The following is a 16,607-nucleotide window of genomic DNA, read 5'->3' on the forward strand; positions in this document are numbered from 1 at the left end:
ATACAAACAGATGAAATACCGAGAAACAACTTTTAAAAAATATTAGCTTAATAAAATCAAGGACAAGCTCCAGGAAAAAAAAGTAAACTTTGAGAACAGAAGCATTAGACGTGGCTTCTCAACTCACCTTTCAAAGTTACATCAACATAAAAAGCAACTGTAGTATTTGCACACCTAAAAAAAAGAAGGTAGGATTGTACTTTGGGCCTTAAAAAGAGCGCAGTTCACTCCACTGTCAGAGACTTCCTGTGTTACCTTGAATAAACTGTGTAGGACAAGGTTTCTGAAGGTATGTACGTGTCTAAGTTTGTCTAGATTTGCATTGGGGCATTTGCTACAGATTCTCATAACTATCAGGCACTGAAAATGAATGCATATCTACTTTTAAAATTATCTCTAAGTTTATTTTTTTTTTTTTCCCTGAGGGTTAGTCACTGGTTGACTAAGGTTTCACAAGCCCATGAGTGTGGGCTATCATAAACAGTGAAATTCAGTATTTTTTTCCACTTTGTATTTTGGTTAGTATGGTGCCCATGAAGCTTTTGAGATCTAAGAGGTCTGACAGTCTGCTGTAGGAGAGTAGACTCTTCCCCTCTGTAATATGAGAATAATTGTACCTTTACTAGGAGCTATTAAATAAACACAGAACACATTGTGAGACAGTCATGTTGTGTCATAATGTAGAGATATTTCAAGACAGGGTTTAGACAAGGAAAACTTTCAGTTGCTTCATAAAGAATATGTCTGTTCTGTAACTTGCTCTCCCTAATTTCCACAGATGATCAGAGGAGAAAGAAAGAACATAGATTAGTTCTCATACAAAAGTATAAGTTAGGGGAGAAGTCCTTGCACCAGAAATTGAGAGAATGTAAAGAGCTGAAATCACACAGCTGAGTGTTGCTTAATACCTCCCGGAAGCTGCTCAGCACATCAGAATCAGGCTAGAATTCGTACATTTGTTTCAGATCCGGTTCTTCAAAACTAGATTAAATGAATCATCTCAACTTAGGCAGAATTACCTTGACATCAAGAGGACTAATTACACAAAAAATCACTCAGGATGGGAGGAATTGCCATGAGGCTAAATGCACTCTAGACAATTGAAAAAGCTCTTTCCACAATACACATCACATATCTATGATTAAGTTAATTGCTGACAGGAAGGCAAGTGTTTATTGAATATGATGTCTCAGAAGCAACATTTGGCTCAAGAAATCCCTTCATTTGTGGAGTCTGAGAGGGATATCAGGGAAAAGAAATTTAAACATATTTTTTATAATCCTTCATAAGCAGTTGCTCATCTCACCAGAGGTGAGATAATGCAAAAGGTGGTTAGTCCAGTGCTTGACTGTCACAGGTTCCATCACACATATGAGAAACTGTATTATAGTCAGAAAAGAATATTCCCAAATTTCTGTAGCATAAACTTCAACATTTACACTCGTCATTTTTTTCCTGCCACAGTGGACCAGTAAGATGAAACTGATGAGAATTTTTATGTTGACAAAGTAGAAAGTGAAGACTTTATAAAATTGCTTTATGCCCTTTAGCAGTTAAGCTTTGCTACTCTTTTTAGATTTAAAGAAATAATTCTTTGTACTAAAAGGCAAAAAAACATTCTGTATTCAAATTATTCAGCTATGGTTAGTCCACTTTAATTATTGCATATAAAAGTGTTTTATTCTTTTCTTCAATCAGACTGGCAGAGATCACTTATAGCATTCAACTAGAACAGTCTCAATAAAAACTAATTAAAAGCTCCTGTGAGTCTGAGCATGGGATCTGGTAAACTCAGTAACAAATAAAACATAATTCTAAACATTCATGTTTACAAAAAAAAAATAATTACAAAAATCTGAACAATAAGTTAATAAAGTAAAATAGTTATCTACTGTTCAGATATAAAATCCCAGCAACTTAATTTACATATCACTATGGCAGACATGACAAATTGTGAATAATGCTCTATCCACTGTCATAAGTGGTACTTCGAGATTTCCAACAGAAAACTTATATTTTGATTTTCTGTTCAAATACAGCCAAAAGTAAGAGGCAAAGCCAGCCTAATAGTAATCCAAGGTTCTGTAAGAGAAACATCAACCAGGGTCGCCGTGTCTGAATATGAGTCATTTCAGGAAGCTAAAAAAAGAATAAGACAGCAGAATGAGAGCCAGATACATTCATCTGTGGGAAAAAAAAGTTATGGGAAAACAAGGCAAACTTCATTTAAAAAAAAACAACTTTCAAAATGCTGAGCTTCTGACTATACTATTAATGTGTAGTATTTTCTGTACATTTTGACAAAGCTGATCTTGATGACAAAATATTTAAACTAATCAAATTTTACCCACTTCAGTTCTTTTACTAGCACTGACAAGAATTATAAACAAGATTCTGAAATTTGTTAACTTCTCAATATTTTGTAGTAATTTTATACAGCTGTCTGCAAGGAAATGCTTATTTAGTAAAATTAGTGATTTCCTTTTGTGGGAATGAACTAGTTGGAGTATTTTTTGCTTCAGTACTATATATAGGGTCGATCATGCTTTTTCTGAAATAACTGGCAACACTCCTATTTACTTGGGCTTTAATAAATGTACAAGTAGAAAACAGGACTTTTAAAATATGCTTGAAAAAATCATGTTTAGTATTTTTCTCTATGAGTTTTAAATCATGTAATGGAGCAACACTTGTTTATAATCATAATAAAGGCTACTTGTATTGACCTTTCACTCTACACAGTGTATTTTATCAAAGGTTTAAACTAAATATGTGTCTAAACAGACCTTGCAAAAATGATGCCTCAGGCTCAAATTCTCTTAATATTTCTGTTTTATTCAGGGGAAACACTGATGACTGCTAATACTGTCAAATCAACTCTCAAAATAAATAGAGAGCAGTAGTCTGGTGCTGACCTCTGGTTTTGGTTGTGTGTTTTTTTCTGTGCTTGAATAAAAAACTACTGAGTTCCTGTGCACTTTGGAGGCTCTTCACAGTAGCTGTAACAGCAGCAGCCACTGGGAGACAGTGGAGTGGTGCTGACCAAGGAGGTTAACAGGAGTGTTTGCTATGCTTGTCCTTCCCTCTGTCAGAGGGGGGGGGGTCTCTGGGGTTGCTTCTTCTGCATTCTTCTTTCTCTGAAAGTTGGCATGGGCCCAAAACAAAACTGTGCTGAAAAATCTGCCTCCACTTTAAAGTTTTGCCTGAAAATAACAGGAAAACCCAAATGCCTTGCATCTTCATTACAACCAGGCACTGATTTAAATTACAGTACAGAAACTTATGTAGTTATATTTGGTCAGTGTTTAAAGATAATCAGAAACTTTTAATCTAAAACAAGTGTAAACACCTCAAAGTTCTGATGTCAATCAAAATCTGAACTTACAGTTTTAAGTGCTCAGAGCACACAGAATTTTTCATGCACATGAGTAAAAAACTGTTAATTAAGACCTAGCCTGAATCCAGGGTTCCAGTCTAGATGTTTAGTCTTTCTTATTTATCCTTAAAATCAGTCTATTTTTTCCTCTTCCCCAGTGCTTGAGTGAAAAGTTCTCCAAACAGGAAAAAAAATCCCATTGCAAAAATGAATTTTCATTTCTGTCAGTGACAATTTATTTATTGCTCTCAGTGACAATTTAGGAGTGACACACATGCACAGGAGGTTCCTAAGATAATTTTCTAAAGGAATTCTTAGCAAGTAGTACCCTTTCCATGTCCAGTGCTGATGTCTGCTCCCTCCATCTAACCTATGTGCATGTAATCAACACACAAACCATTTCTGTTTCCATACCTAGTGTGATATCCCTGCTTATCTGTTAAAATAAAATGGCTGCTGTCACAATATCAGCTGTAGTTACTCAACTCTCTCTGAACAAAAAAGTGTGTGGTATAGCAGAGAGAATCTTGTTGTTTAAGAAGCATAATCCTATTCAACTGGCAGATGCAAACCACTTCAAAATTAAGGGAACATAGCACCACATCTAAGCTGTTGGAAGCTCACACTTGCTAATGCTTCAAGTCTGTCAGAGGCAAAAGAGGTACTGCTAATCAAGGGACTGCTCTGTTCCACTCCAGCTCATGTTATCATTAGTGCACAAAAGATAAGAAGAATTAGGAAGCAGCCTGCTGAAAGAAGGCATGCCAGGCTCAGCATTTTACTGGCTAAAAAAGAGTTCTTACCAAGCTGGACACATATGGCATGGCTGATGCACTGCAACAGTCCAGTAAATCACTTTAAAACCTACTCCCTTATCTTCAAAATTGAAAACATTTTTTAAATTAGTCACAGTAAACTTCAGTTTTGCATAATTTCTTGGTGAAACATGATGGATATAAGTGATTTTATCTTTTGTACCTTATTCAGTTTCTGAAATCATTAGTCTCTACCCAGCTTGCTAATGGAGTTATAATGCCATTTGTAGAAATGAAAAACCTTTAATTAACCACAGAAGTAGATTTGTGCTACTTTGTCTGTGGTGGCAGTCTCACAGTGCTGTTCTGTCAACAAACCTACATTCACACCCCTCAATGTTCCTAAGTGCAGAAACCAGTGAGGATGTTCAGTTTTATTTAACTGCTGTTCTGACAAGCACATGAATATGTGAAAGCCCATAAAACAAGTACTGAAAATTACAGTCAAACTTTGTGTACTATTAGAAGTTTGTACACCATTGGCAGGAGCACTGGTAACTGTTGTTTGTAGATGAGAGTGCAGCAGAAAGTAGAACCTAGTTCTGTGCAGCAAGCAGAAAAATACATAAAGAACGGCTCATTTTCTCTTGAGATGTACTATACAAACATACAAAACTTTTCAGATCTGTAGATGGCTGCAATGCTGAATAAATATTTTTTTTTAAATAAAATAATCCCTGTGATGTTTGACACTGGCAGGTGAGCCACCCAATGGCAGTTCTTTTGACAAAATGCAGAGAAAAGCTGCTTAGTCTTATTAATAAAAGGGATTGAGAGAAATAAGCTTCTCTCCCCTCTTTCCCTTCTTTCTTCCCTTCCCATCAAGACCAAGATTATGATGACAAGCTGAGAACAAGGGAAAACATGTCCCTGTCTCTGCCTGGAACTATGTTTCCTCTTGGGATTTACAGCCGGCACATGGTTTTGAAGACTCAGGGAAAAACTTGGTATTGTTCTAGAAGCTCGTGGATCCCTGATGGATGCTGATCCTACACTGGAGGAAAAATATGTGTACATCATTCTTTGCCCCATTAGTAAAACCATGCCTACACAGCTGGTAGGCAGCCTCACTTCCAAATTTCCCTGTCAGAACAAGCTGCAACTTGGTACACAGTGTTCTTGTCTGTTATTTACTACCTCAGTCAGGACTGTTGACACATCCACAATCCTTTGGCAGTTTCGTCTTGAGCTCTTAGGTGAATTTTATGTTCCTTTTACTTTACTTACAATAGCAAAAATAGACTAAAATTCTAAGGAGGCCTAAGATGAATTACTGTAAGTAGAATTTTAAATAGGTTATAATACTGGAATGGCATATCATGTATAAAGTACGATGCCTGAACCTGATAAAGGGCATCTCAGGCATGACATGGTAACAAACACAAGGGAGAGATAGACAGCAGTGGGAAAAAACAAAGTAATAATTTATTTAGAGACTTTTTTTCTCCTTCTTGATCTACTCACTCAAAACATTCCATCTTTGTGGAGGAGCTTGCAAGAAACCCTACATCAACACATGATGGTTAAAGAGCCAAGTGACAAAGCTGGGCAGGCATTTAAGTTCTGCATGTGTAACAGTAATCCATCTCTTCAATAAATTATGTGGCCTGAGGCATCTGCATGAGCTATGATTGCTCCACATTTTTGCTCAGTCCTTAGACCTTCCTCCTACCTCCTATCTTCACACCTTATTTTTCTATTGGCAGATCATTGCAATTTTACTGGGAGTATGAAAAATATTGGGCAGCTATTAAAAAGTTGAGGTGATCTGAAGGTTTTTTTAATGCTTAAGAGCTAATTGAAACCTCCCTAGGACAGAATAGAAGTGTTCAGGATAACCACCTTACATTTTAGTTCTGAAACAGCAAATTTGCATTGAAACAATGGGTGAAAAATATATGAAGAAAAGAGCAGAAAAAGAAAAAAATAACCAGTTTTTTCAAGATCATTATACCCCCTGAAGGTTCAAATATATGTTTTACTAAATAACTAAAATAACTAAAAATACATTGTTTAGAAATCTTTAAAATATTTTTTAAAAAATACTCTAGAAGTTCATTATTCTTTTCTCTTATTTTAGTCTCTTCATGGTCCTTATTTCCCCTTTTCATTATAATGACACCTAGCATGAAAGTGAAACAGAAGGAAAACAAATTACTTTTCTAAGCACTGCTCTTTTTCTCTCCAAGTTCATCCCCCTGCACTTTTCTGACACTTATCGATGATGTGGCTATGCTATAAGGAAAACATAAAAATAGACTGAAGTTCTCACCATTTCTGCTAAAGATAAATACAAGAACATTCCAGCTGTAATAGTAAAAATCCAGTTTTGAATGGATGGGTCAGTCGATAGAGAAAGGCCAATATAAAGTCCTAAGAATGCTGTTAGTGCACTTATAAAATTCATCAAAATTGCAGTCTTCGTGGGGAGCCCTGTACTCAGCAGCACAGCAAAATCTCCTGCATAGAGACAAAGAACATTTATTATTTAGCTGATAAATGTATTTTAAGACTCTTGGTAATAAAGTATGATGGAAAATAATTAAGATGTGTACAGAATTAGTGACTGATGGAGGGCTGCCTTTAGAAATCTGTAGAATTAGTTATAAACTTGTCCTGTGTGAAAGAAAAATCTCAAAACAACAAAAAAAGTCATACTGACTTGTACTTGTTTAGCTATTCCTAAAGATAGCATACAGTATTGAGAAGTGGCTTTCTGTTAGTTCTCTATGTTCCGTGACATTTCCAATTTGGATTCATGCAAAAGTAAAGTCACATGCTTTCCCAGAGCTTCTAAATCTTTTTCTACTGGGCACTTGCCAGTTCAAATCATGTGGGTATATAGTGCTGCGTGGTCTCTGAATGTGCTACAGGTGCTGCAAGTCAGAGTGATCTATGCCAGTCTGATCCCAGTTTGAGTTTAACCCCACTGATTTCAGTTCTAATCAACTGGAGTAAGTTGTACATCAAAACCTGTCCTGATGGGATTTTTCTTCTAAAATGAAAGATTTCGTAACAGGCTACAACTAGAAGACTTCAAAAATTTTACTCCATGACTGTAAAGATGTCATTTTGACACTGGGGCACTACTGCCCCAGAATTAGGAAGGTATCTTTGGAGCTAACTGTTAAGTAATTCTATTTGCTTTGCTATGCAAACAAGAGTTACCAGTTTTACAGCAATCCTCCATTCCATTTTGTTTGGAGGAGTCTTCTATGTAGCACATGAAATGTTCAGTCATTTAATGATAGAAATGAGAACCTGCAGCTGTCATCAACACAATGTCAGGATCAGCTTTAGCCATGATGGAAGTTTTGCTAGAAAATGTCAATCAGGGGCAATATACAAGAGAACAAAACTCCTGTCCTGTCTAGTAAAATAGGTCATACACCTTTAATTACCTTACTGTTCTTGATTAGCAGCAGGAATGAGGGTAGCAAGAAGAATACTTGTTTAAATAGCTCTGCTGCACATTGAAAGTCTTGGATAGCCCATTGTGTCAGGCATGGCCATTATACAGACATGGGTCTTGCTTACGGTTTTATTACTTTAGAAATATTTAATTCTATTAAATTATTTGATATATAATATATTAATAATTTTATATTTTATTTTTTTTTATTTATTACTTTTTGTGTCAGTACACATAAGAATAACAGGCCACTCCTGACCTGATGTCATTTGCATCTGGAGAAAGTCAAACAGGAAGGCATCCTGTAATGAGTGCAGAAGCCTCCTCTGGTTTTTGTGAAGGGCAAAGAAAGTATCAGTCTCACACAGTAACATTGTAATGTATGATGTTTTAAGCAAGAATTCCCACAGATGTCATTCAGGAAAGAAATTTTTGGGAAACCTGGAAATGCAAAGTCAATCAGGAAAAATACACACATATATTTCTTACCCATTTCATGAGGAATTTCATGGCATAAAATAGCAATCGTTGTTGTCACACCTGTTTCTGTTGAGGATGAGAATGCTGCTCCTATTACCAAGCCATCAGCAAAATTGTGAAGACTGTCACCCACCAGAACCATTATTGCTAACAAGCTGATTTTTTTACCTCAAAAAAGAAGGAAAAAAACAAAGAGATAAAAAGTCCAGTATTAACCCAAACAGATATTGCCAGTTTTGTTACGTTATAAATGATTTCAGTTTTTTGGTGACTTTGCATATAACATTACAAAAAGTCATATTAATCAGAGGGAAATAGTATTTATCTGATTTTCCTTTCTTACTACACTTCCTTCAATAAATTTGAAACAAAAAAAAGTAGGTTCCAGAACAATTCAAAATGAGATGCAAATACCAGGGAATAACTTCCTTATTCTTATTAGGTCAACTACTAGACAAAAAATTAGGTTTGAGTCCAGTCTCATGAAGCATCCTAAGGCTTTCTATTAATCTTTCTTTATTTGATAAAATTCACACAAGTTTTCCTAGTTGTTATTTGGAGTTCTTCCACCATTGCTTACAGAATTGCACAGCTATAGGAACGATAAACATTTGGTCTCATGCAGCTGATTGTTTTAATCCTGTAAAGCTTGCTACTACTGAGTAATACTTGCAGGGTCTGGGGTTTTTTATGCAGTTGTATTACAGTGAAAGATAGAAATTAAAGACAGCAAGCCTCAGAGTATCACTTATAGTACACAGTTACAGCATACTTATATCCAACGTTTGTTCCAATCAATTAATGGCTGTTATGCTCATAGTACCCCTATATGGAGCAGCACTCAGGGGTGGAGATGGCAGTTTGTCTTTCCCATGCTGTTCTGTGACCTTGTTTTAGTGTGGAACAGTGTACTGGGTGTTCATGGCATCACATCACCTGACATGAGTAGAAAGGTGCTACTAGTGATGCACATACTGATATTAAGCCAGGGAATTAGGGACAATCTCTCTGCCCAGCCTGTAACAGAGACAGCTGGGTGGAATGCTGAACACAGGGAGGCAGTTTATCTCTTCAAGAAGGAGTAAAACTCCATATAGATTCAATGTCTAAACTTAGCAACACATAATCGGCTGCCCCATCCTGTACTTTTTTTCATTAATTTTATCCAGTCTTACAGTCACAACTGCCTAATGTCTGTCAAGAAACTCATCCAGCTTCCCTCTACACAGAATGGACAGAACATTTTGAAAAGATTGTTTTCATGCCTGAAGGATCAGAGTCATGATTTGGGCCTTAAATATGTACTTTTCTTACTTTTGGTGACCCCACATGGACATAATATGACAGACTAAGGAGAAAATGTGAAGCTGCACCAATCTGCCTGAATACAGTTATTTCCAGGTTTCACTCCAGTAATGTTTCTCAGAGATGACCATTTTATAGTGATGGGGGAGATATTTTTCTTACAGAACCTGGCTAGAACCGAAGTCTTCAGACTATTATGAAAAACACACAAAGCACATAAAAGCCTAACAACCATATTCAGAAAATCCTCCCTGGTTGTCTGGGAGCTCTGTGGGTTCAGAGAAATTGGCAGGCTTGTTAGATTTTACTGCCAGCTTACAGAGCTGGACGTGGATGTCCCAAGTTTGCACAGATCTTTCTAAACACTATGGGCAGTTTATAATCAATAGTGCAGAGCATGAATTACGTAGAAATAATAGATTGCTGCATTACATTAGGTTTGTGATTTGTAATAAGCGCTGGCAAGGATGAAATCATGGCCTGCCCTGAGGTCTTATTAGTCTGTTTTGTTCAAATATCTGATTACTGAAGAAGATATACCATGATTACTGGAATTCATTCCAGTGTGTTTTAGTATAACACAGGGATCACATTAACATTGTGGAGCAATTACAGATATAAGCTTTGTGAACTTACTTGACAGAAAGTTAAGAAGATGCATGCATAAACAAATCTGAATGTTTATCTTACTTTACTTTCAGCCTATTTTAAAGCAGCTTTGTTACTGGCAATTATCTCACTGCATTATATTCCAACACAAACTATTAACTTACTAGCTTAACTATTTCTACAAATAAATAGTTACAGAAATCTCTTCTTCTCCAACAACATTACTTTCTTTTTTTCTTTGCTTAAATGGGGGACCAGAACTCATAGCAAATTCTATTCTATAATTTTCATGAAACTAATGGGTACAGGACCTCAACCATATACTACACTTTTAAAGTTTAGAATAACAGTTTAAAACAAACATTTATCCATAAATAGATCTTTTCCAATGTTTCCATGATTAACACAGAAAAAATATTTCTAGTCAATGTAAAGTGTCGCTAAGTGTAAAAAATATAAAATGCTACTGTGTGGTCCTCTCTGATATTGATAGAACAAGCATGGATAAATGCAGAGAGAGCTTGTCAGACATCTTTTAACTTAGAAAGTTTCTTACTTTCTCAGTTACTCCCTATCTATGGTGATTGATGCTTTTTGCAGTCCTACTTGACAGGCATTTACAGTGAAGCTTTACAGTTTTGGAGTTGCCAGGCTTCTCTTAGACTGCAGATTCCTTTCAGTTTTGGGGCAGAAACATGTCTCTCAGAATTAAGGTACTTAGGTTATGTTTATGCACTTAGCTATTTAAAAGAACTGTAATGAAACAAACTTTTGTAATTATGTATTCCCCAAAAATGCCAAATAACCTCCTGCCCTTCACTACTAAGGTTTCATTTCTGGAGGTAAGACTGAGCTATGAGGAAAACTTCAACTAAACATAGATTACTGAGAAGCTATCCCAAATTTAGTTACTTGGAACACATAACATTGAGATCACTAGAAATTTGTTGGTGCTTAGCAAGTAATGGTGATTGAAGCAAACAGAAATATATAGAGATGAACTATATAGTCACGTTCAAACTGGATTGTGTACTACTGGAGAGGTGAAAGTGAAGAAATGAAAAACAGATTTCTAATGCTTCAGAAATAGAAATGAAGTCCACAAGAACAGAAGAGAACATTAAGAATCTAGAAGAAGATAATGACACAATTAAATAATGATTGACTGATGACTTGAGATCTGAGATCACAAAATAAGGGGGAGTTAATTACAGTAAATAAAGTGATTTAAATTAAAATATTATTCCCTCAGTTGGATGACTGCAACTCTATTGAATTCACCAAGGTCATGAAGTACAGTTAAAGGCAAAATTTGGTTTATGCTCTATTTCATATTTTTACTAAGCAGCAAAAAACCAGAAGACAGGAGTTATCTGAAGTTCTCAGAAGCAAACAGATTACTCTAAAAGTGAGAGCCATCATGACTCTGTAATTCCATACCTGTGATTAATCATTACTTGTTTAAAGAGTCTATTGCTTTACTGTGTAATAAGAGAAGGACAGAGAATTATAATAGCATAGAGAGCCTGCAAAAAAATCTTTCACCACCTTCAGAAATAAAAGCCCGATCTAAGTTTAAAATTATAAAAATAGCTTTTGTATTAATTTTTGACTATTTTCCTTTAAGCAAAGGTGTTAGAAAAATAGATTGCAACAGTGAGACAGTAAATACTAAAGCAAGGGCAGTGTAAGATTAATGAACTTCATAATTACAGGGTTGGCAGCTGAGAAGGTCTTTAAGCAGAGATTAAATTATGTAGCCAGGCACCATCAGATGTGGTGATGTAGTACACAGCAAACACACAGCAAAGCCAGCTGCACACATTCAATTACATCTTAGGTCTGAAGGATCTTCCTGTCTTGTCTAGTTTTTTATTGATACTAACTTTTTTTGCTGATCACCTTGCTCTCTGGAGGAACTTCAGCAGGTTCAGAATCTTCTGAGCTCCTCTAGTTAAAAGCAAAGATAATGGATCAGTGTTAAGAATCTCTTCCAGTTGCTGCCATAAATACAGGTAAACATCAATTAAGTTCAAGCTATTTGATTTAGATAGTCAATGGTTATTTGCACAGATATCATTACAATAATTTACTGGCCACTGACAGTGTGATTGGTACTGCAGAAACACATAAAATAGAAATCTCCCTTGCCCAAAGAGGGTTAAGCCTAATTCAGGTAATTCATAGGCATTGCTGTAGCCCAAGAAAACCACATTTCTTCTTGAATATACAAAAATCTGAGCCAAATTAAAGCCTAGAAGGGACATTATATTTAAAATTGCATGTTTTGATTTTGTCAAATAGATGGCTGTATTTTCCTGGAGAATGTGTCCCTAGGATATCCAGGGAAAAAAAAGTACAATCTTTTAGGGACTCGTGTTGTTCACAGTTTCTCTGTGAAAAGACAAAACTAAAAAAGATGATCATCAATAGGTTTCATCCCCTTTCAAAATATAGGGGGTTTTCTTTGGGGTGGTGCAGCCTCCAGTGTCTTGTGTCTCGGCTTTTAGCAATGGCTTCATCTCAGCACCAGGCAGCACTGGCTGGGCATAGCAGCACTTAAGTACACTCCATGGTAAAATTTACCCTTGCTTCAAGTGAAGAAAGAGACAGTGTCTTCTTCTTTTTCCTAGAGAGATAAATTGATGCACCAGCACTAACATTTAATTAATAGATATTGCAACTTTTGGGAGATAAGGGAGAACATGAGTAATCTCTCACTGTCCCTATCTCCTTGGGGCTTTGCTTTCTGATTGGAGAAATTAATAGAAATTCATGTGAGGGAGAGAGAAAAACAAAGGACTTGTTTGCTTGAAACTAGAAAGACTGAATTTTAATTTCGGAGGGTTTTTTTTTCCAAAAAAAGTGTGTTAAAACCTGTTATGGCAGCCAGTGGAGTCAACAGCAGCACAAGAGCTCTGTGTTAGGGACAGCAGCCACCACTCCAAAAGCTGTACCAGAGATGTGCACTGGCTACAAAATACAATTTGTTTATTGGTTGGTCATTGGTTGTGAGGAAGGACATGTGCTGTAGAAGCATGAGAGAGAAGGAAAAAGAATTGTTTCTGCAGTTTCCCATATTCTACATTTTAAAGGAAAGATAAATGTCTCTAATTCCCATGATTGCAGCCAGTCATATGAATTCCAGTAATTGTTCCACTTCTCCTATAATATTTATTCACATGCCACGTCTTTGAACTGTGAGTCAAAACTGCAAGACTAATTACTAATCTGAAGGATTTATAAGTTTTGCTTAGTCAACCAGTGTTTGTCTTAGTATTACTCACATGGTTCTGAAAAATTGGCTGCTTTTGTACAAACCAGCTCAGCCAGGCTAATTCTATATAGATAATGTGATCTATATAGAACTTTAGGGGGATCTTGCATCTGAGGGAATGACATGTTCATTCATTATTGTAAACAAGAAACTTTGAAGTGTCTCACAAAATCGTGAACACACATCATTCCTCTGTTTGATCTGGTTTTTATTCAGAGTTTTCCAAGAGTGTTTTAGAGATTAATGGTGACTTGTGAGGCTCTTGGCCATCACAACTACATTTGTAAAATGGAGTTCACCTATGCATCAAGAAACTGGGTATAAACTGAAGCAATTTGTTGAAAGAAAGAGAAAACAGGGTAAAATTTATGACTCAATTTAATTTGCAAAGATTTATCTGTCTGGGTACTATGCACAGACAGGTAGATATAGGTAAGCACCATTCCCAGATATCCAAAGTGTTTACATTACTCTTCAAATCTGTAGAAAAATTTCGAAGAACAGTCCAGGATTTGATCTGTTCACTAATTATGCACTTAACTCTCATTGCAGGAAATTCTGCAAAATTCTGAAGTTTTTCCTAAGGGAGAGTCTGTCTTTACATATGATCAATATTTAAAAAGAAGGGAGGAAAATCTTCAAGAATTTTATCAACAAAATGTATAACAATACAGGAAGTGTATTGTTATATCAATCTGATACACAATTAAGAAAAGTTATTGTAAAATATCTGGTTTTGATATCTCTGGAAAAGCTAATTATTAAAAACTTCAAAATCTAGAGATTCTTGACAATCATGTCAAGTAATAAGCAATAAATCAATAAAGACTGAAAAATAATACTAATTTATTACATTAATTTTGTTCATTTATTTTGAGGAACAGAGAAAGAAGAATATAAATTTAGGGAAGTATGTCATATTGGTAACCTACCAACTGTATGGTTGAAGTAGATTTGCCTCTGCCTGAATGTTCATTTAATTCAGACTCCACTGGAAGATCATGGGAATGTCCCCAGTGCCCATTAACTAAAGAAAGGCCCTGCTGAATGAAGATGCTTTGCAATTAGTTCTGAAACCCAATGAACACAGATGCAGCATTTCTGTCTCTTGTGAAAATTTAGCATTTTTAAGAATTATTTTTTTCCAAACAAAATCTATTGAAAAAGAGCACTGGTTGGCATTGACATTTCCTAATGCTTATGTTGTTAAAAATCCTGAAAAGTGAATCAGATAAATCAGTGACAACCACAATGGCTTGATAAAACTTAATTAATTTTAAAAATTAAATTGAAATTAAGCTGAGATAGATATAAAAATTAACTCTGAGGATTCATCTAGTTCTCAGTAGAAAAACTTTAAAAATTTGTGGGACGATAAAATTCTTCTCTCAAACAAGTAACAAAAATGACTTCTTTTTACCAAACAAATAAAATGTCACTGTCATCAAAATACTCCTGTTCTATTAATCTCACATTCTATTCTGACGGCTGACTCAAAGGTAGTGGGAATAGGGAGTCATTGCTCTGTATCTAAATGAGGCCAATCTTCACACACTCTGTAGAACAGAACAAGCAAAGTTTTAGCCTTCTTAAGTGACATTAGAATTGTCTCTCATGCTGAGAAACTTAATGAGCCGTCACATTTTGTGCTACATTCTATCCTTGTGCATAATCATATTTTCAGGCTCTGGCCATACTGAAATAAAGTAATAGAATTACTGTAAGATTGGGTCCTACTGACTGCAATACACATATTAGATTTTCACATCACTGGCATAAGGATGAAAAACAATTTGGAAATTTTAAGATCTCATTCTTGAAAATATCTGATGCTTGCATTTATCTTTCTATTGCATCTTTCTCCTTTTCAAACAGAGCCTAGAGCAAACAACTGTCACTGCTATTTCATATGGATATACACTTTTCACCTGCTCCAGTGTGAGTTAAGAATGCAGGCTTATGGAACACGATTAATTAACTGTTCCCTTTCTGGAATTATAAATTTATGGAACACACTCATGAAGCAAGCACAATCCACAGAGCAAAGCAAAATAGAAACTGAAGGTCAATCTAGCAGGAGCACTTTGGAAAGCAATTATCAATGCTTCATTTAACTCACAGAAATGATATAATTAATTTCCACAATCATTTTAACATTCTGTGCACTGCAAAATCTCAAAATACAGGAGTTTTTTAAAGGGTGAATTTTAAAAAGCTTTACCTGGTCACGAGGTGTTACCAAAAGAAAGAAACACTTTTCTATCAGGAAAAATCCATGAATTCCTCCAATTATTCCTAAAAGTTTCCAAATATATTCTTTTCCCTCATAGAAATGTTCTACATCTTGTGTTTCATGTTTATGCAAACCAAGAGTCTAAAATAAAAGAGATAAAGTTAAAAAAATTAAAATGGAAATGTTTAAATTTTTGCTAAGGCAAGTCATAATGTGTTAATTCATTTTATTCTCAGAATTTTATTTTCCCAGTTCTTTCAAGGTTAAATTGTGTTTGAAATAATCAGCTGAATAATAGAGGATGAAATGAGTCATTAGGAGCACAGTTACACTTCTTCATGTCTCAGTGGGGGAAGTGACAATATTTTTAGGGACAGTTTTATGAAATCACCCTTTATATATATGAGATATATTTTGTTTGCAATATATTGATGTTAAAATTCTATACAAATTACCTGCATTGTTTTAATATGCAAGGTTCATATTTGAAAATAGATAAGGAACTACTGGAGAGGGTCCAGCAGAGGCCACGAAAATATTTAGAGGACTGGAGCATCTCTCTTATGAGGAGAGTCTACTGGAACTGTGCCTGTTCAGTCTAGAGAAGAGAAGTCTGAGAGGGGATCTCATTAATGCATACAAATATCTCAAAGATGGGTTCCAAGAGGGTGGTGTAAGACTCTTTTCACTGGTGCCCAGCAACAGGATGAGGAGCAATGGTCATAAACTAAAACACAAGAAGTTCCAACCCAACATGACATAGAACTTCTTTACACTGAGGGTGGCAAAGCACTGGCACGGGAGGTTGTGCATTCTCCCTCTCTGGAGACATTCAAAAGCACCTTGATGTATTCCTTTGTAACCTGCTCTAGGTTATCCTGCCTTGGCAGTGGCCACATGATCTCCAGACATCCCTTCCAACTCTAACTATTCTGTAATTCTGTAACTCTGTGATTCTGTGAAAATAATGCATACATTAATTAATGGATAATTAATGCAAAAATGCATTTCTGTTGGTGGGTCTGCTTCCTTCTTTCCCCTAGTGTAACAGCACAGCAGCCCTCTTTTGCTCTGAAAGTAAGGGCTTTAAAGGCTACTGG

At 35.7% G+C, this 16,607-nt stretch overlaps 1 protein-coding gene across 6 annotated transcripts in view; it reads right to left on the minus strand.

The window, feature by feature from the left end:
• Positions 1-1,639: 1,639 nt before the first annotated feature.
• Positions 1,640-16,607, minus strand: part of SLC39A12 (solute carrier family 39 member 12) — a 40,656-nt gene continuing 25,688 nt past the window's right edge. For 4 of the 6 annotated variants that reach the window (XM_033511738.1, XM_033511731.1, XM_033511743.1 and 1 more), the window contains 6 exons: positions 15,496-15,648; positions 14,207-14,317; positions 11,884-11,947; positions 8,093-8,251; positions 6,464-6,651; positions 1,640-2,139 (listed from right to left, as the gene is read on the minus strand). In XM_033511738.1, coding sequence (XP_033367629.1) covers positions 2,011-2,139; positions 6,464-6,651; positions 8,093-8,251; positions 11,884-11,947; positions 14,207-14,317; positions 15,496-15,648 — 804 coding nt within the window. In that variant the 3' untranslated portion in view covers positions 1,640-2,010. The remainder of the gene's footprint in view (positions 2,140-6,463; positions 6,652-8,092; positions 8,252-11,883; positions 11,948-14,206; positions 14,318-15,495; positions 15,649-16,607) is intronic. The other 2 variants (XM_033511734.1, XM_033511741.1) reach the window with 2 other exon arrangements.

The sequence above is a fragment of the Parus major genome, chromosome 2 (assembly GCF_001522545.3).
Source record: "Parus major isolate Abel chromosome 2, Parus_major1.1, whole genome shotgun sequence".
Lineage (NCBI taxonomy): Eukaryota > Metazoa > Chordata > Aves > Passeriformes > Paridae > Parus > Parus major.